The sequence below is a fragment of the Harpegnathos saltator genome, unplaced genomic scaffold (genome assembly GCF_003227715.2).
Source record: "Harpegnathos saltator strain DR-91 unplaced genomic scaffold, Hsal_v8.6 scaffold785, whole genome shotgun sequence".
Classification (NCBI taxonomy): domain Eukaryota; kingdom Metazoa; phylum Arthropoda; class Insecta; order Hymenoptera; family Formicidae; genus Harpegnathos; species Harpegnathos saltator.
The window spans coordinates 345,189-366,529 of record NW_020230632.1 but is presented as its reverse complement, the minus strand read 5'-3'; the positions used below and the strand labels follow the sequence as shown (position 1 = coordinate 366,529).

Genomic DNA, 21,341 nt, shown 5'->3' with positions numbered 1-21,341 from the left:
TCCCGTTTAGCAATGCTGATGAGGCAACTCCGAAATAACTATCCCGATTTCCCCGTTACGGCGCTCTCGTGACCGTCCACACGCGTGAAAGCGGGGTACGCCTCGAGTGTGTAAGTGTGCGCGCGTGCGCTTCGATCGAACAATTAAACAATTGTCGGGGGGCCGACCCACTTCTCGCCAGGACTCGTCGTCCTTCCTCGTGCGTGCCACCGTGTATAGCACTTTCGATCAGCTTCATGCGCGCGGCTTCAACCATTCGGATTGAAATCGCTCGATCGCGTGCGCGCCTGGCTTGTCTACGATGCCATGAACGTCCCGAACGCGCGCGGACAGGATGCCGGCGTGAATTAGAAGCGAAGGATCTCGGAGGGAGACTGGAAAGATTTCCCGGCTTGTTCTGAAAAAAAAAAAAACGACAAGAGAGACGTCCCGCTTGAAACGAGGGATGAAGATCGGGATTCATTTCGAAGTCGGCATTCATGGGTGACTTTCATTTGCGAAGCGATGATCCCTCGGATATTCCTCGCCAAGCTGCGACGCGTTCGCGGGAAGATCCTCCCGCGATTAACAATTAGTCAGCCCAATAATGTTGTCTCGCGCTATATCGCCCGGATTGCTACCTGCTTTTCTTTATCGCCACTTGCCGATGATAGATGATAGGATCGACACGGGCGATGCGCTAAAACTACCCATTACCAGCGCGCCTCGCCGATCACATCATCGCGCGGTTAATAAGGTAATAAGTACACGCGGGATGAATAATCGCGCGATTCGGCCGCCGGTCCCCGCGCGCGCTGCGATTAACTGTGGCAATAAGAAAGTGTCTACGTCACACGCGGATTAATTGCCGCGGGGCTCCCTCGTGTGCTTTTCGACGCGCCGACGAAAGAACGCACTCGGGACGGATCGTTGTTCAATATAATGAACTCTGAACGATCGCATGAACGGCTGCCGAGTCCTCCAACATCGATCGACGGGGGCTCTCTGGGGAGAACAGGCGGCGGCGCAACCAGAAATATCCTAATCGGCTTCGTTCTCGGGAACATGGTCGAATCGACCAATTCCCTGACGATTTCCTGAGGAGTTCCGATTGAAAGCGGCCGAATTCTGCGGCGACTCAACGAGGAATCTCGATAATAATTCAGGCCTCTCATTTAGAATTCTGCTAACTCGATCTCACCAGAAAATTCTTTCATTCTCGACCAGACATTTTTCTCCGCGTAGGACTAAAGCCTCCTACTACTAAGGCAGACCGGGCCTAAGGAGGTAAACGCGAGCGTACGCACGCGGGCTACGCTTTAGCACGAAAATCTCGCGCGAGGCTCGTTATCGGCCGATCGAAATTATAATCGCGGCATTAAGTGGCGGCTTCGCGTCCGAGTGAAAGTCCAACACGGGGCGTCGTCGCCCATCCCGTCTTATACGACTTTGCGCGCCCGTCTATGTACGTCCGCGTCTTTGAGCTCTCTCTCTCTCTCTCTCTCTCTTTCGCGTGCGCGCGCGGCAGCACGCGGCAAGCACGCATCTCGTATCTAATTATCGAGGAATGCTTTGTGCGTGTAGGAAGCCGCGCGCCGGGGCCGTTCGGGCCTTAACGACTCGGCGCAAGAAAAAGAATCGAGCGCGCACGAGTGAGATTGAGAGGTAACGAGAGAGAGAGAGAGAGAGAGAGAGAGAGAGAGAGAGAGAGAGAGAGAGAGAGAGAGAGAGAGAGAGAGAGAGAGAGAGAGAGAGAGCGCGCGCGCAAGAGAGAGAGAGGCAAGGCGGTCGGGAAGGCGTGAGCGCGCGCACTTACGCGCGATTTTTCGGCCGATTTCGCGCCCCGCGCCCCTTTTTGCCGCGGCTTTTAGCGCGGCTTTCGCAACACGTGTCGGTGCATTATCGTCGGCTCGCGGGTAGGCGTCTCCGGCATTAACCCAGAAAGAGGAGTCGCGTGAAACGTAATTTGCGCCCACCCCCCCTCCCCTTCTCCGGGCTGCCAGCGAACTTTCGTTCGCGCCTTTGCATCTTGCATTCTGAGCGTTCGCTAATCTGTATGACTCACTTGTCGATCGTGAGTTGATCGAAAGTTCGCCATTGCTGAGACTATCTCTGGGAGTCGCTTCATCATTCGCCGCGACTTGGTTTTTAACGCGCGACTGATCGCGTCGCGTTGAGAGAAACACCACCCTGGTGCTCTCGATCCAATGAATCGACCGGGCTAAATCTCCTCTCGCCCGAGCGCCGAGGCCGATCTTATAATTTCGACGAGTGCTATTCTCCACTTTCATCATTTTCGACCCTCCTGATGACCGTGGGGCGAGAGGGGAGAGCAGGGGGTTGCGACGAAACGGCGAAAATTATACACTGGTGGGCAACGCGCGGACCGCCCAGCCCATTCATTCACACTCGGATTCCCAAAGGGCGGGCCATCGCTATTCTTTACGCGCGACGTGACGGATAATTAATAATTATAAAGCGATCAGCGGAAGAAGGGGCGGCAATTGCGCGCTATGCGCCGCGGTAATTTCCGATTCGCTTGTGTGCGCGAAACACGAGGATTCGCATCGGGCTCACTTTCGTCTTCGCCCCGGAGGACTCGTTCGCGAAAGGCGCTCGCTCGCACGCGCGTAAAATCGCGTTTAAATGGCGGCTCGTTTGGCGCGGCGCGAAAACGCCGCAGAAAATCACGCGTTCTCGGCCGCGGGAACTCCGTCTGCGTTATCGCGCCAAAGAAGACACGGAAATTACCGCGGGACGTTTCGCGGTAAAATGTAAATTCATAACAATATCGCTAAATTTATGTTATACATATATATATATATATATATAAAGTAACCAATATCACATATATAAAATAAAGTTGTATAATATACAACACACAACAAATCCATTGCGCTTTGATAACACGCGCATTAATAGAAAAAAAAGAGAGAGAGAGACAGAGAGAGAGAGAGAGAGAGAGAAAAAAGCAAACGTGGAATGTCCTCCTTCCGGCGAGCGGTGGATTTCGTGGGGAAAAGTAGAGAATTCGAAAGTCGGCGGCTAGAGATGTCGGACGCGTGTCGGAGGATTCTGACAACGCCGAGATCGCGCGGACCATCGGCGCGATACCGTCTCGCTTGCCGGAGTCCGTTTATCGGCTCGCGCGCGCGATTCCGCCGTCGTATTATCGATTATACTCGGACTTGCGTTGCTAACGCAAGCCAGCCAGCCAGCCAGCCAGCCAGCCAGCCGCGTCCACCGCGTCGTCATTATGGAAATAGCGAGTGTAATACGTCGGGGAGGCACACGGCGGATGATTGCGCGCGGGCTCGCCGTGTGGCATCTCTAATACAGGGAAAACACGCGTTAACACGTGTTTGCTTTAGGCACCTCTCGGAATCGGCGGCCGAACAATCGCTCGAGACCTGCCGAGATTGCCGGAGAAAGCACCGTGTGGGGACCTAATTCACCAGCGAGCGTTAAACACTCTCGCAAATACGCCCGTCCCGAGGTGTCCGCTCGAAGAAACAGATCAACCGAATTTCGCGTCTCGGAAGTAAAACTCGAGATGGATATCGACGAAGAGAGGATGAATCCGCCGTATAAAATCATCGAGTAACGCGTTTTCCCACGGAAACGTTCAAGCGTGAAGACAAATATATTTACCCACAGGGTGCGGGGTGAATAGTAAATAAATATACGGCACGGGAATGCGACGAGAGCCTCTCCCGAAGAGGAGCGCGCGCGAGTCCTCTACGACGAGAGTTCTTCCTGACAAAAGCCTCGTCGTATTTACGGAGGACCGAGAAACAACAAACCGACGTCGCAGGCGGAGGATCGATACGAGATCGAACGTTCACTCGGGAGAGACAGTCCGAGCGTGCGCTCGCCCTTTGTCGATCAAGGCCGGCCGACCTCGAGCTCGAGTCCAAAGCCGCCACACGCGGCTCGGAAGGGAGGAAAAACCGCCCGCGAATGCGCGAGACACCGCGGCTGCGTAAGCACCGCGCGCGCAATAACTCGAGCGTAATCGTCGAGGAGAACGAACGGGCGAGCGAGTCGCCGTGTACGGCGCGGACTTTCATGCACGCGCGGAATAACAAGCCACGTCGCGCGGTACACCGACCGACCATCTTCTTCTTCTTCTTCTTCTTCTTCTTCTTCTTCTTCTTCTTCTTCTTCTTCGTCTTCTTCTTCTGGTTCAAGGCCACGGTGGCCGTCGTCAACCCTTAAGCGACGTCCACACGCGGCGACGCGTGCTCTCCGACGCGATTCTAACGCCGGCCGATGCATGTTTGTGCTCTCGAAATAACATTGTAGCCTTCGCCTGGCCCGAATCTCCGTCCGGAGCGCCGAGGATGCTCCGACTTTGCGCGAAGATCAGAATTCGAACGGCTGACGCGCGATGTCTCTCTCTCTCTCTCTCTCTGACTCGCCATCATCGGCAACGCCAGGTACGCTATTTGAATATCGCGCTACGTATCTTGCTCTTTTCTCGACTGGAGAAAGAAGTCTGTAGCGCGCGTTGAGTCATCATTACGCAAGACGACGTGCTTTCGGCGTGAATTGACCAGACCGATCGTGGCCCCGCACGTGCGCCAGCACGGTCGCGAACGGTCGCGTGGCAGGCTGGCAGGCAGTTTAATTTGCGCAGGACTTACCTCGTGCGCCTGATCCTCGATGCTCCGCAGAACCGCGAGATTGCGGATAGTCGCGCGTCGCGACTCGAACGACGACTCCAGCCTGGTGGCGGCCTTACCCACCTCCTCCACCAGTCTCCGGGCTCGTTTCACCGACAATCTGGAAAGATAAAAAGGAACCGCGATCGTGGTGGCTGTACCGTTAGGAATTCGCGTCTCCTTCCCCTCGCATGCGAGAGATCGAACTCTGACTCACGCAGCGAGTCGAAACTGAGGAGCGCGCGCGCGCGGCGAGGTTTGCTCCTTATCTCTGCGAGTCCGAGTGTCCTTGGCCGATACGGCTCATAAGTATGCGCGCAGGCCGACGCTAGTTCGGCGGTATATCAAGCCACCGACAACCGTCAATTTCGTGAATTAATGCGCGATCGCGATCGACTGCCGTCTGGCCGGCCGCGGCAGAAGTTACTTCGCGGATGAATAGATGTAGAATGTAACTGTGATTGGATCGTAGCGCCGCGGCGAGAGAGTGCGATACGAAACGATACGCCTATGAATATTTCAAAGGTATATCACACACCGGGGAAGGATGCGGAGGAATTAATCGGAATAACTCGGAGCCTGTCCGCGTGCTCTTTTGTCCGGGCGGAGGCATCTCTCGCGACGAGCGACGAGCGACGACGTCGTCGTCCTACGGCGATTCCCGCTCGCTCATTACAGACATAAAATTCCGATCCTACCTAACGTGCTCGACGTGCAGGAGCGGGGCCGCGCGTTCCTCCAGCGCGGCGATGGCCTCCTCGGCATCTCTAGACGTTCTTCTCAATGTGGGGTCCGTGAGGAGCCGACCGAGAGGCGTCAAAGTGCCGGACAGGCTCGTGCATTCCTTCAGCTCCGACATTTCGAGGGCCAATCTGCGACCGGCTGATTGCCACTCCGTCATGAGGCCGTCGTACTCCTGCGGGGAATCAAAATACCGATCGCTCGTCAATCTGCCCTGCTGCTTCTGACCCCCGCGAGAACAAATGTCCTTGGAGCATGGACGCGGCCCGGGCGGAATGCCGACGGCGCGGCGGTCAGCCGCGAAAGTAGACACGCGCGCGCGCGCGCGACTCGACGAACCGCCATCGATCGCGCGATCGGCACGACACGGACGGAGAGCACATTGCTCCGAGCGGTACGTAACGGCTGACGCATATCCATTACACGCGGCGACAGATACGAAGCCGAACTATTATCTCGCCGATTTCTCGGCTGCAATTGCGGCGCTCGCAGCGCCGCAAATACCGATCGCGTTAGGTCAACTCGCGCTCGCCCAATGTCGCGCGCTCGGCAGCGATTCGACTGATATCGGCTCGGCTCGCCGAGGTGTCTCATGTACTCGCCGTGCGGTTCATTTCACTTTCCATTCATACGATAACGCACATGCCTCCGCGACGAAGCGGAGAAGCAGAAATCGGTTGCAGCCGATTCAGCAGCCGGTCGTTCCTTTCTCACACTGAGAGAAAAGTATGTGATATTTGGAATTATAATGATATAGTAACTAAATTATAGTCCGAAATGTCATATTTACAGTAAGTGTTACCGTAATATCGGTATAATAATTACGATATAGGCGTAGTAGTAACCAACCATATAATATTTTTACTAAGAATTATAGTGAGTTAAAAGCTAAAATTATTATACGGATACAAATATAAAATGGTAGGTAAAAGTAACTCTTTTATATCAAGTCAATATTACCAGAATATTTGCTGGATGATGACAGATGTAACTGTGTGAATATTAAATCTCACTATATCTGTGAATTGAGAAATTACCATATATATGTGGTAAAAGTAAATAAACTAAATTATTTGAGACAATCATTGACTATATATTTGTGTTTATTCTACTATATCATGTAGGTTCCACGAACTATAAAAATATGCTTGACGCCAAAATGAACAAAATATACAGAATACAGTGAGATTATAGTTAATTCAACTATATTTTTCTATCAGTGCAGTTGAGACACGAGAGATACGATCGATGCGAAAGATCCGATGGAAATCGCCCGATGAATGCTTGACACACCGACCATTCCCCCTCTCGTGTGCTCGAGTGAGATCAAAGTATCCGCGGAATTTTGTAAAAGAATTCGATACACGAATCCGTTCCTTGGCGCGCACAGACACGATCGTGAAATATCTACATATTTCTGGCGTCCATCGATTCTTCGGTCGCGATCTGGCCGCGAGAGGCCGGCGAGAACGTCGCCGAAACGCCGGCGGAATGATTTCGCGCGAGCGATCGCATCCAAGCTTCGCATCTCGTCAAGTAGCGCCGATCATCGCTTGTGACGTGGAACGACAAGCCGCGATAACAACAATTTGTCGCCGAGCTCGCTCCTCCGCTCCGCGATCCGCATCGCGATACTCGCGATTGAGCGATCACGAACGAGCCTTCGTTGCGCAATACGACGCGCGACGCAACAGTGATTGAATCCTTTCTCGTTCTCACCGCGAATTATGTCAGTCACGGAAGACGGCAAAAATCGGCGAGTACTTCATCATGAGACATCCGCGAGACTCGCGTGACTCGCGAGTCGTGAAATTAATTACAGCTTATTAAAGGAACCCCGCGCGGGGAAAGGTTAATGTGAGTCTGCGGATTCACCACAGGCTCACTCGTCTAATTGACGATTATCGCTCGGCCGTTCATTGACGCAATTATCGCGCTTGCTTTCCCGACCGCCGTGGTCTCTCGAGTACCCCGCTGACTCGCGCGTCGCTTACGCACGTCGCTCACGCGTTCACTTCAGTCGGCCGAGCCTCGCGAGCGAGCGAGCGAGCGAGCGAGAGTACTCGCGCGCGACCGACAAGCACAGCTATTCGCCACGGCGAGCGAGGGCATAATTACCTTATAAAAAGCGATCCATAGCATCTGCTCGTGATTCTCTTCTCGCCTGGGAATATACTTGGCGAGAGTGGCGTCATTCACGACGACGGCCTGAAAGGGAAGCGTTCACGGCTAATTATATATCGTCGCCAAGTCGCTGAAAACGATCGCGCGAGCGCGATCGTAAATTACGCTCGTTGCCGGCAAGCGCAAGGAGGGCCCGGCACTTTCGCGCGACACTCTTGTCGCCGCGGACGACACACACACAAAAGTGCCTCCCCCCCTCCCACCGGGCATAATGACAATAACGCGCGTCCAGTGCGCGCAATTACCGCCGCACGTGCGCGCGTGCTTAAGCAGCCGAATATAATGCAGCGTGGAATCTGGATCGGCCTCGCGCGCGCGTACAATGATCGTCGAGAAACGACGGAGGGAGAGAGGGAGGAAGGAAGGGGGAGACAAAAACGGGCAACGATCTTTCGAGCGCGGCTACTTTCTTGCCCGTGGGAAGACGCGCGCGCGCGCCGCTCGCGGATTGAATCGCTCGTCGGCATGAACGAAGAGGACTCACCTGGACGCTGCTGAGAGGTAAGATCGACTCGGCGGGGCCGTCCACCGGCGCGGCGACGGCGCGGAGCACTAGAGCGACATTGATCCTGCCCTGCAAAAGCGACAATACCGCGCGTCATCGTGGGACAAGGTTCAGCCGGCGAGAGGCCGACGACTCTAGCGATGGGCAAAGCATCGATTCTGATTCTCTTGAAAAATCAGACCCCGATATGTTTGGGGCCGATTATTCCCTAGATCGATTATTATTTTTTTTCCGTCGATTATATTACTAGATTTGTCACTAAATTTTCATCACTAGGGAATTTGTTTACTACTATCAAGACCCGTTTGCAACAGCTGCGAAAATAAAGCAGTAACAGTAAACAGTAGAAAATAAATCAACAACAGTCGACTGTTGTAAGAACAACCGACTTTAATTGGTTTATTTCTCGTAGCTTACACTTACAGTCTTATTCTTATATAAGGCTTATTGTATAAGGCTGCCATTGTAAAAGGGTCTTTAAGGTTTTAACAATATATTAATTTATTGTTGCAACATCCGACTCTTCACATTAATTTAAGATAAACTAGGGAAACATCGATTATTGTCGATATTTTTAAGAAAATATCGATTACGCAAGACCGATCTTTTTGATCGATCGATTGAATCGAAGACGATGCTTTCCTTCGACGAAGCCGATCCCTACCGACGACTCTCTTACCTGCAGCAGCAGCAGCACGTTGTCCACGAAGTCCAGAGTCTCCTTGGAGTCGGCGCGCACGAAGAGCGTGAAGCCGTTCTTCGTGTGATCGGAGCTGAAAAACGAAACACACAGGTCGGACGTTAAATCGCAGCAAAGTATTATTTTCCTTCGATCGACGGAGCGACCTTAATCGTCGTCGAGATGGTTGGACTCGACTTGCATCTCAAGTGCGCGCGCGGTCGCGTCTTCGCGCTGACGAGCCGGCGTGTGAAATCAATATCCGAGAGAGAATGTTCGGTTTCCGTTTCGGAGGAGACAGCCGAAGCGCGACTGCGTCGGAATTAAGCGTCGCCCGCCGAATAGTCCGCTCAGCGCCGGCTCCTCGAGTGCTTATCCGGCGTATTTACGGACGTGAAATTTCCTAAACAAATATTATCGTTCCCGCGCGAGGAACTCCGAGCGCGCATACGTGGGTCGCAGATGCTAGTCGCACGCGCGACTAGCAGGATCTCCCACGTGTCGCGCGCACGTGGAAAGTGAAACGTGTCGCTCCATTGTGCAGCAATATACTTTTGCGAATCGACACACACGTGTGCGGGGCCGACGCGGTCGGGCGAGAAACGGGCTGCTTAAATCGTCGCGTCGCTCCCCGCGACATGTTTGCCATTCGGCCGGCGGGTTAAGGTTACGGCGAAGTGCTTAAATCGCGCTGACCACCGCACCCCAGTGGGGGGGCCAGATGACATTCTTTGGTTGAAAATGCTCTAGAGACCTGAATTTCCAACCGATCATCGACACCGATGGACGAGAGGTGGATCCTGAATAAATTCCGAAGAGATCTGTCTCGCCAAAATTAAAAAAAAAAAAAAAAAAAAATTTTTCTCTCGAATTACTAGCTCCAAAGGAGGAGAAATTATCGATAAGCGCGAGAAACTTATGAAACACTCATTATTCGACACTTATTTCTATCTAATAGCGTATTCAGCGGATTGAAACTATGAAACCAATCAACAGACACCTCGAGATTTATCGATCTTGAACTAGAAACCCATTAACCCAAAACTCATATGCCAAAAATACAAAAACATCAAATGTAGATTAAGCGTTAAGCGTAAAACCGAGGGATCTTAATCCTTAATTCTTTCTCAATGTGGACTGAAATGATGAGCTTTGAAATTCTGAGTTTTCTAACAGGTGATTATAAGTTCTGGGGTCTCGCATTTAGTATCCATAGACTCGAACCCAAGACACTGTACCTTAAACGATAAACTTTTAAGACAAACCCGTAAACCCATGAACCCTGAACCGATAATGTTTTCAAAATCTCGGCTAAACAGATCTCTTTGGAATTTATTCAGGATCAACCTCGTCCCTTTTGTGTGTAAAATTATCACTATACCGTCGCCATAAGAGCGCTCATTGAAAAAACCAATTCTCCCGACTACAATGATCTCGCCGCGCGATTATTTACCTTTCTCTCCATCGCGCGTGATCGACGAAACAAACGAATTAACCCCCCCCCCCCGCTCGAATTAATCAAGTTACCACGCGACCCGAAAATAATCTCGCCAAGGTGCGGTCGCACACCGGAGCGCGATTTACAGTACAGCATCAATGAAGCGGTAGCCAAAGAGATAAGCGTAAGTGCGATCTCTCGGCCGACTAAACATAACCCGGTTGTACCGGCGTATCGCGAACGACGCTCACTTATGACACGTGGGTGGCTCGCGTCAAGTAGACGGCGTTTCTCACGCGGCTCCCATGGCACTCTCTCGTCGCGGTGTGCAAGCGGCCGCACAATGCCGAGCTCGTGTGCGCGTGTATGTGTGTGTGTGTGCGCGCGCGCGCGCGCGCACACGGTCGCGTTCCGATCTATTCTAAATTGTCATCAGCGCGACAGGCTACGGTCGAAGCGGGCGCGTAAATTTCTACCTCCGCGCCGTTCTACCTACTTCCGCGGCTCTGCGACCGTCGTCGTCGTTCTCTCGATCTCGCCATCGCGGCGCGCAATCGACAGGCGGAACTCGCCGAGATCCGTACGTTCCCGTCCGTTCGTGGGAGACGAGAGAGAGAGAGAGAGAGAGAGAGAGAGAGAGAGAGAGAGAGAGAGAGAGAGAGAGAGAGAGAGAGAGAGCGCCGGCACGGGGACGCCAATGCGCGAATGCTTCGTGACAACCTTCTCAAATTGCACGTGCAACTGCGCGACTGCGAGAACTTGGAGCGGCGGCGCACGTCGCGTCCCGCCGTTCCCCGTCAAACTCAACGCGCGGCGCAAATCGTACGGCACCGAGTCGATGTTGGCCGCGTTGGAGTAACTTGTTCGGGCGATAGCGAACGAGATAAAATCAAATCGCCGTCCCGACTTCTTGTCGTAGCGCGTCCATTACGGAGTCACGGTGAAGGTAACCTTCGAACCCGGGGGAAGATCGTGTTCCCGGACTTCACCGCCGTGGAACGCTCGCAGTGGCGATCTTCGCCGGTGTTCTCGGCTGCACTTTGTTATCGCACAGCTGAAAATTAATATCCGACCTCTGTCCGTTCGATTCTCTTTTATCCGCTCTCTGCCCTCCTTCCAATGCAAGCAAAGCACATTATTTTCACCCGCGTACTCTCTCTCTCTCTCTCTCTCTCTCTCTCTCTCTCTCTCTCTCTCTCTCTGTCTCTCGGCCGCAGCTCGGCGAATCTCTCATTTAAAACGCGCGATAACGGATAAGAAGACGCGTCCACCGGGCAATCCGTCGAATCCATCCGGGTCATAGCCATAATGACACGTCCCCGAGGTGCAGCGGCGCGCAACAGTCGCGTCGGCGGCAGCGGTCGTGGCCCGGAAGCGACGATCGTCGCTGATAAGTGAATCACTTCGATTTCGCCGAGTTAACGCCGCGCGACGCCCACGCTCGCCTCGCCTCGCCTCGTCGTCGGGCTCATCAGCGCGCGATGTAAGCGCGCGCGGCCGTTGACGTATGATAAATATAGGTGTACGTGCTGCTCACTCGCCTCTCTCTCTCCCTCTCTCTCCCTCTCTATTCCTCTCTCTTCTCCATGAGCGTCCCTTTACGACGCGACTCGCGGTAACGGCAGAAACGAGACCGACGAGGACGGCCGCGAGGTGACCGTGTCGGCGACGATCGCCGTTAGCGCGTCGCCTAAATTGCACATCCCACGCGTCGAGATAGCTAATGACAGAGCGATAGATTTTGTCGCGCTCCGCGTTCCCGAGATTCTGTTGCCACGGATGGCTATGTTTCCGCCTGTGACATCGCACAGAAAGGGACCCGATGGTCACGGCGATTTTGACCCATTAAGGGGACTGGAGGGTCAGATTACTGAAAAATCGTGCTGGTTTTTTGATAATGATTTCGCGACGAACTGAAAAATTTGTGCAAGAATGAAAATTTTTGATATATTTATATAACGTATGAAGAGTAGAAAAATTTTGTTTATTAACAGATATTCATATAAATATACGTCTGCTTTAAATTTCAAGCGCGTTTCTCTCGAAATTTTATCGTTAGGTTGTTCAACTTTCTGCAGTGATTTCTCCGAGACTGAGCTTCGTGTCGATTTGAAATTTTAAAGCGATAAAATTTGTTCATCTGGCTCTCAGGTGAACCATGGACAACTCCGTCAAAATATTTCATTTCGAGATATTAATTTTTTTATTTTTTATAAAAGAACTGAAAAATTTGAATTTTTTCCTAATAATAGCTGCCATTTTGTTAATTTTGTTCGATTTTTTTTTATAGTGCTTCACCGGATAATGATAAGCCTCCTTAAGATTTTTAGCTAAAGTTCGCTCTCGTCGGATCACCGAGAGCCGAGATATTACTGTATAAAAACGACTGTAAAAACTTGAAAAAAAAAAAAAAAGGAGAGTATATTTCAGCTATATATATATCGTATATCGTATATGAGTACTTGTTAATAAACAAAATTTTTCTACTCTTCACATGTTATATAAATATACCTAAAATCTTCATTCTTGCACATTTATTCAGTTCATCGCAAAATATTGTCAAAAAACAAGCACGATTTTTCAGCAATCTGACCCTCCGGTCCCCTTGAAGGCTACCATGGCTGAAATTTCACCCCATGCAAATTTTTGATCTTCTTAAAAAACGTAATCACACTGACAATATTAATTTTATAGGTATTTATTCACACACACACACACACACACTATCGACAGTGATAACGTTACGGACAAAGCAGATCGCGAATTCTCGCATGTACTTTGCTACAAAGGTCACAAGAAAGGTTAGCTCGGGGTGATATTTGACGGTAGCTCCTAGGGACTAATTACCGCGCGTCGCTTGATAATTTGATGACGCCAAGTGGCCTCTAATTCCTTCGCTCCTGCGGCACTCCGGTGAACGAGTTTGTAGCTTCTCGTCCCGCCGCGTCGTTTGAAATTCAAATGCCTCCGGAGTAAGCGTCTCGCAGCGTGTACGAATGAAGAGAGGGAGAGCGAGAGAATTTCACGAGACACGGAAGATATTATATTCTCGCACTAGAACGTTAATCGACGCGCGCTACCTTCAAACACACGAGCGTCATGCGAACAAACACACGAATTTGCAATAAGCGAGAGCCGAGCGGCGTAACACAGCTACCAATTACTGTCCACTCCCTCGGGAGAGGGAGAGTGGAGCATTGGCACCGTCGTCGGGTACCCGGGTACCCGGGGGCCAGGTAGAACCGGCATCTAGCATTCGGTGGTATCGCGGCAAGCCGTCTGCGGCGCGACGTCAAAAAGGCACGACCGCGTCTTGGGTGGGCGAAGCTTGTCGAACGGAGACCGCGTCACGACCCCGACTGCCGGCTCCTCGACTCGGACAATTGACGCCGAGGGGAACCCCGTTGCACCGCTCCGACGGCGCAGCGGCGATCATTTGGCGCGTCCGGCACTCGCGTGAATGACATTTCTACCGATGTGCACGTCGCGACGTCGATCCTCCCGATGGTCGTCGCCGCCGCCGCCGCTCATTCCCGCCGCGCGATCACGCGACGTGAGTTTCTTTCTGCTGACGAATCGCTGAGAGAAGGATGCCTGCGAGCGGCGTAGCCGCGGTCACACCCGGAAATATCTCCAGGCGAATGAAGGTGAGTTATATTGCGGTCCCTCTCTGTGTCGGCTCGGAGAGTCCGCCTTTTTCCAGCGCGGCGGATTCGATCGAACCTACAGGATGCCGAAGTCCCGTCCCGATGCTTAGTCACGAGTCATAAAGTTTAGATGAATATGGGAGATAGCGTTTGTGTACGTCGTCGAGCGTGACACCTTCGGTAACGACGATCACGACGATGCGACGGGTGGGAGGGAGGGACAGAGAGAGAGAGAGAGAGAGAGAGAGAGAGAGAGAGAGAGAGAGAGAGAGAGCTATTGGTAGACCGGAGACGTAAACTCGAGAATGCGCCGTGTTTCTGGCCGGGTACTCGAACACTCGGACGAGTGTTCGAGATGCTCATCGTGTCTTTACGCGGCCCGTGGGGAAAGATAAATGAAGAAAACCGCCTGGCGGTGTCTCTCTGTGCTTATCAGGATCGGATCTCGAGAGGTTCCGTTCGTGTTAATTCAATCCCCATCCCCGAGCAATTTGTTGCATCACTCCATTACGCAAGCTCTACGCGATAAGCCTACTGTGCGACGTTAAAACACGAGACGTGTTGTTTGCGACAAGCATGGAAATTGTGCCTTAGAATTGCGTCTTGGTAAGCCATCCGAAATACATCTTGTCGCCGCGACAGATGCGAGTACCACCTTTCTTCGCGTCGCTCCTGCGTCTCTCCGCGCCGCCGACCATCGAGAGAGAGGCATCTCTCTCATGGCTTTGACTCTGAGCGACACGCTAATCGCGATAAGAAGCGACCGACGCATGAAAACCGATGGGATACGCGCGTCAGGATATATATTTGCATATTTAATAGTCTAAAGGAAAAGCCAGCGAGGCCTCCTTGCAATCGGTCGCAGCGATCGCCTCTCGGACGATCGAATTTCGGAACCTCGAAGGGACGACGAACTCGTAGAAAGTCGAGAAGCCGAGCGCGAGCGCGAGCGCGACGTGTAAGTGGAGCGATCGTCGTCCGCGGACGGCGGATCGTGCGAACTGACACTAAAAACGGCGAGACCTATATTCTTAATAATGTTCTAATGCCGCTAATAGCGCTCTAACGAGCGCGCAGCGACCGCCGGGGCTATCTAGACGCTGCACGACGCTCTTACACGACACCAATCGAGCGAGACTCGCTCGGCGCGTTGCGCAAAAATTGCGCGGTTTTTCGTGCGCGCGCGCGCGCTGACGAGAGAGCGCGTATTAGGAAAATACAAACCTTCCGCCGGTTCGATGAAACAAGACGCATACGCAAGCGTGATTGCACGTTGCACGAGTCACTTTTACTCGAACATGCGAGAAAGAGAGAGAGAGAAGAGAGAGAGAGAGAGAGAGAGAGAGAAGAGAGAGAGAGAGAGAGAGAGACCTTCGTCGAGCTCGCGTTCGCAGTCGCGCGACGATACAAATTTCTCACCGCTTCCCGCGAGAGTCTCGTTCCCCGCGTCGAATACTTCCCATCGAACCGGACTCGATCTCCGGGCGAGATTAATGTCAGTCGTTCGTTCCGGCGGTATCGATTTGCACGACGAGTCAAACGGACGGGATAGAACAGTGCGCGGCTATTTTCAGCTGAAAGTTAGCCTCAAAGTTGCCTCAAAGTCGACCTCGCGTAGCCCATCGCGCTGCGTCGTTTCATCAATCAACCGGTGCGCTCGCTCGCGAAAGAATCCCATTAAGACATCTCTCGGCGAGCGTCGTTAGTCATATCGAAATAAGGGGCGACGGTCACAGGATACAACGAGCGAGCGGGGCCGACGGGGAGAAGAGCACGATCTCGTTTCCTCCTCGCTATCTGTCGCACCCGGCGATCACAGAACGGCAGACGCGCCTAAATTACGCAAATAGAGGCCCGAGGGGATCTAAACTCTTTCTCGTCCACCCCGTCCCCCGCCCACGACGACAAAGTCGAGAGAGGAACTCGGGACCGATGGCAGAAGGGTGGGAAAGCAGCTGACTGACTGCTGGTGGTCCGGCGGAGAAGACCATATGGAGGAAAAATAAGACGACAGCAATTGGGGATGGACATCGAGGGGGAGCGGGAAGGGGGCGGGAAGGCGCGGTGGCGGCGACGCAGAAAAGAAAAACACCGAGAGAGAGAGAAAGAGAGAGAGAGAGAGAGAGAGAGAGAGAGAGAGAGAGAGAGACGTGTCGGCCGGCAGATACGATCTCGGAAGTGGGTCGGTAAACTGCAGCTGCGGATCTTCGTCCCGGAGGGGAAAAGCGAAGAGCGAGCGATAGCGATGAGGGACGTTTCGCCGAAGCCGTTACCGTTACCGTCTGGCCGGGGCCAGGAACGAGGGTGGCTCGTGTCGGCGGCGGCGGCGGCGGCGGGAGAGCAGGCAGGCAGGCAGACAAGAAGAGGCCGACCATCACGTCGGCTCCTCCGGTCCTCCACGAGAGAGCGAGAGGGGCGGGGAGGGGTGAAAGGATTGATGCGCGTCCATAACTCATGCGGAAATGCGGTCAGGTGCACAACTGGATCAACGAGAGATCCCCCGCGATCCTATCGTCCTGCGATCTGCCGCTCGTGACTCTCCGTCCCACGTGATACACGATACATACACGACGGCTTGCCAGCCACCGGGATGTGCGCGCCACGCCGCGCCGCACCGCGCCGCACCGCGCCGCGCTGCGTGCTCAGTTCGCCGGCCAGGATGGGCTCGCTCGCAAGCGCGGCGATCGTCTATTAATTATTAGTCGCGGCGTGTCTGGCCGCGGCGAACACCGATACGCACTACCGGATTCTCTCATCGATCCTCGCGCGGAGCCAAGTCCGATCCCCAAGAGAGACCCCCGTTCGCCCTTCTGCAGTTCGCCGGGACGGCAGGGCTGTCCCCCGCCCGACGTCGCTCTTTTTCACGCTGCTCTTTCCCGCGTGTTTTATTTTTTTGCTCGGCGCATACACTTTCGCGCGACCGGCGACCGGTGTTGTTTTTTTTCATACACTGATAGAAAAGTATAGTTGAATTAACTGTTGTAATGTCACTATATGTTATAGTTCATTTTGGCGGCAACCATATTTTTATTAGTCAATGATCGTCTTAAGTAATTTAGTTTAGTTACTTTTACCACATACACGGTAATTTCTCAATTCACAAATATAGTGAGATTTAATATTCATACAGCTACATCTGTCATCATTTAGCAAATATTCTGGTAATATTGACTTGATACAAAAGAGTTACTTTTACCTACCATTTTATAATTGTATCCGTACAATAATTTCAGTTTAACTTACTATAATTCCTAGTAAAAATATTACATGGTTGGTTATACTATGCCTATATCGTAATTATTACCGATATCATGGTAATACTTATTATAAATATTATGTTTCGGACTATAATTTTGTTACCATGTCATTATAGTTCCAAATATCATATACTTTTCTCTCAGTGTGCACTCACTCATTTGCACGGGTGTTGAGATTCGCGTGGAAGTCTCGTGTCTCTTTCTCTACGATCTTCTGGTACATTTTTATCGGTAGAGAGAGAGAGAGAGAGAGAGAGAGAGAGAGAGAGAGAGAGAGAGAGAGAGAGAGCTGAGCAAGAGGTCCCGGAGCTTTGGCAAGCTCTATTCGCAGCGGGGGTTTTATTATAAGATGAAGCGATCAATCAGCAGCTCGCGGGGTATTCGATAGCGATAGCATCTGATACGACGGCGATGCTCGACGCGCTCAGATGTTCCTTTCCTCCGCGTTGCCCTGATTTTCACATCGACCGCCATCGTCAATCTAATTTATTCGAATGGAAAGCTCCCGCCGTCTCTCTCTCTCTCTCTCTCTCTCTCTCTCTCTCTCTCTCTCTCTCTCTCTCTCTCTCGTCGCTCGCGCACGTGCGCTCGATTATTATCAATCGTCCGGGCGTTAATAGCGTTTTCTCGCTCGTAAGCGCGTAGCGTGAATAAAATTTCGGCAATCTTTGTTTCTTTTCGGCACGAGGCGAGCGTGCCGCCGGCCGGCGAATTTCTCGCCTTCCCGCCTTGATATAACGATCAGGAGGTCCGATTCATCGGCGGACAAACCGGTGTGGTGCGGAGTTAACGGTGAAAGACGACTCGAGGTGAATTTCGCCGGGCGATGCATTCGCGAATTACTTTTGGTGATTCGACCTTTCACCGCGACCAATCAAGTTATTACGCGTAACGCAAACCGCGGGAGTCCCGGGCTCCTGACGCTTAATATATTTCTCCCGTATGAGATACAAGCTTTCAAGGCGGCCACTGCAAAAGCCAGCGCAGCGCGCGCGGTGAAACGTGACTTGTTACTTCACGCTATGACAATCTTGAATTAAGAAAGTTGTACGCGCCTGTTACTCGCGCATTTCCAGCCAGTCCTCTTTACGCACGATTATTAAGCACGACTGTCATCATGTTTTGACGCTATTATCCGACACAACTGGACAGAATCCGTTTACCGTGCGAGGAGGAAATATTCTCGCGATGATCTCGCGAGAGAAATTTTAGTTTACCTTGTAAAATATTTTTAACGTAAACGTTTGAGATCTAGAGGACCGCCAGAGGACATTTTTCGATCGGACCGCCGTCCGATCGGATATCGAAACGAGATTGTACATCCACATAAGCTTTCTTGGTCAAGACCAACTGCTGCTCGAGGCTCGCGAAGAAACACGCGCGCGCGCTGTGTGAAAAGGACCGCCAGCCGAGCCCCGTCTCTCTCTCTCTCTCTTTCTCTCTCTCTCTCTCTCTCTCGCTCGCAACAGCGATCACGGCTATGCAAATACGAAGGAGAAGCCGGCGAGTTTAATCAAAACGGAAACGCGCGCGGTCGATTAGCCGGACGGCAGGCCGCCCACCATATTTCCGTCGGTGAATTTCAATCGGGCAATAAACATCGATCGATCGCCGATATGTAGCCAGGCGGACATGCGCGCGATGAGCGCACTTAATGCGCGATAACGGTGTACACAGCGCGCGCGCGCGCGCTTTCGCCATTTCACCTTCAATCCCGCGCGCGAAACCGAGGCGTGATCGAAGCGCGGCCGATTCTTCAGCTGTCCCGCTCGCGGGAGGCAGGTTTCGCCGGATCTAGGAAGCGGGTGAAATTCGTCGAGCTTGGCGCAGCGACGACAATCGCTAATTAGCCGCTAGTGGAGAAGTAGTCACGTGTCAAAGTGAATTCGCGGACTCGCGCGCCCGCGGCTGTGACCCAATAACACATCGCCATTTTCCACGTCGTCCGCGTGGAAATTCCAGCCAGAATTCCACTTACCGTCCTCACCCGCCCCCTCCGTCGAGCAGACAGCTGCCGAGGTCGCGGCGTAGCGCGGTTATGCGATCGATCGATCAGCTGGCATCGAATCCTCCTCTACGATCGAATCGCGCAAACTTTCTCGCGGCAACGCGACGCCTCGACGAGTAGCATCTTCCGTAAACGACCCCGCGACGGACTTGGCCGGACCCGACGATGACGAATCGCGCAAAATCTCGGCGGCGGCGCGGTCCCTCGGCCCTCGTCCCGTAGATTCGTAATAAACGTCCATCCGCGCATTTATCACGCGCGATTTGTCCATCGATTAAACGATCCCCGGCCGCGATTACGTGACGGGATGAAAGAGTGCCGCCCGTTTATGCCTCGTCAAGATATTGCACCGCGCGATAACGCCGCGAGGAGTACGGGTGGGGGAGGGGGGGGAGAAGAGGACGGGGCGAGACATACGCCTCTGTGCACGCATGTGTGTGTGTGTGTGTATGCGTGTACGTTCGCGCATATGTGGAAATTCCGGGGTCAGTTTCGCGCGTGCAGTTCCCAGACGTCGCGCGTCAGTCGGTCGTTTCGTTCGCGGCCGCATACGGGCGAGTATAAATCTGCATCGCCGGTCTTATCCGCGAGTAATCTGCCACCGATAGCCCGGCTTAAGCGCTACGTCAACGTCGCTCCGCGCGCTTTCCCACTGCGGGACCCGCGCGGAAAAATGCTAATGAAGCCCGCGCGACGGCGACGGCGACGGCGACGGCGACGGCGACGGCGACGACGGCGTTGCCGCCGCGCGCATGCAGATTTATGGCGATCGTGTTCCGCTCAGAGGATCATTATGACACCGTCGGCTTTCGTCGGACCGCGCGCGGATTCCACCCGGCGGAGCCGGAGAACGCTCGGCGCATGCGTGAATCACGAGCGAGCGAGCGAGCGAGCGAGCGAGCGAGCAGCCGAAGCCTTGCCCGCCTTTCTTCCGGCAACGAAAGATATCGACACGTAACAATGCGTATTGTGGCCGCGCGGAATGATAACTCGGCCGCGATAAATTAAAGGTATCGCCGGCGCTGCTCTTTCGCGGCCACCGCGCGCGCGCGCGCGCGCGATCCTGGGAACGCGCGCGATAAATCGCCCGCCCGCGAGTTTTCGGTATCGCGCGACCGCGTTTCTCGCTCGCTCGCGGTATCGACACGGAAAGATCGCGCGCGGCCGGCCGGCCGGAGCGGAGCCGACCTGCGCGCGGACAGCTCGACTTTGCGCTGCTCTCGCGGCGAAAAATTCGCACGCCGACCCCCACGACGCGTTCCTTTCTTCTCTCTCTCTCTCTCTCTCTCCCTCCCTCTCTATTCCCCCTCGTTCCTCGTTTTCGTTTCCCTCCTTTATTCCTTCCTGCCGGCGACGCCTTCAATTATCCAGCCGCGGAGATACGTCGCGATATCGCGATCCCACGGCGAGCCACGAGACGGTCTTCTGTGTGCGTGCGAATTTGCGCGCGGGGATACCCCGATAAAAGGCGGCGCGTGTGTCCGTGCGTGTCGACGACGGCGTCGATAGAATCGCGCGAATTTTCCGCTGGACTTTTTCCCAGGCCGGCCGCTATCGGCGGAGAAGAGTCGCCGAGACGCGGAAACGACTCCGACGGAGACGAAGAGAGAGAGAGAGAGAGAGAGAGAGAGAAAGAGATGCCGAAAGATAGATCTCGCCGGCCGAGAGACGCCCCGAGCGTAATAGCGCGAGATTTTCTCGCTCTCTCCTCCTCGCGCTGTCTCCGTCCCTCACGTGGACCCTCTCCATCGATCGACTGTTCGGCCGCTCATTTGCCCGGACACACGGAGCCGATGCCATGGGATCCGGTGCTTCCCGGTTGCACGGGAAAGCATAAAGCCGCGCCTGATGACCGATACCGCCGCGGCTATCGCGCGCGTCACGTGTTTTATGAGCTGGCAAGCATGCGAACGCGCTCGACAGCGCCGCGCTGCGCCACGATGACATCGCGCGATCACCGTGTTTGACGACTCTTCGTAGTCGTATGAGAAGACGGCCGCGAGCCGCGACGACGAATACCTGCGCCGCTCGAGTCGATAGAATGCGCGCGTTTCCGCGCGCCGGGTAGCCCATTCCTTCGGGAAAAGCGTGTAAACGTCCGAGCGACGTGCCGAGCGATTTCAATGACCGTCAACACTCTCACTCTCTCTCTCTCTCTCTCTCTCTCTCTCTCTCTCTCTCCCTCTCCCTCTCTCGGCATCGCACTTGGGACTTTCCGCGATTCGTACGTCCTTTGGCA

At 53.5% G+C, this 21,341-nt stretch overlaps 1 protein-coding gene across 1 annotated transcript in view; it reads right to left on the bottom strand.

Annotated features, from left to right (window-relative positions):
* The window catches only part of LOC105189000 (uncharacterized), a 338,666-nt gene that overhangs the window by 87,276 nt on the left and 230,049 nt on the right, over positions 1 to 21,341 (bottom strand). Inside the window, 5 exon segments of the mRNA XM_019844040.2 lie at positions 4,626 to 4,764; positions 5,342 to 5,559; positions 7,503 to 7,592; positions 8,053 to 8,142; positions 8,753 to 8,846. Coding sequence (XP_019699599.2) covers positions 4,626 to 4,764; positions 5,342 to 5,559; positions 7,503 to 7,592; positions 8,053 to 8,142; positions 8,753 to 8,846 — 631 coding nt within the window.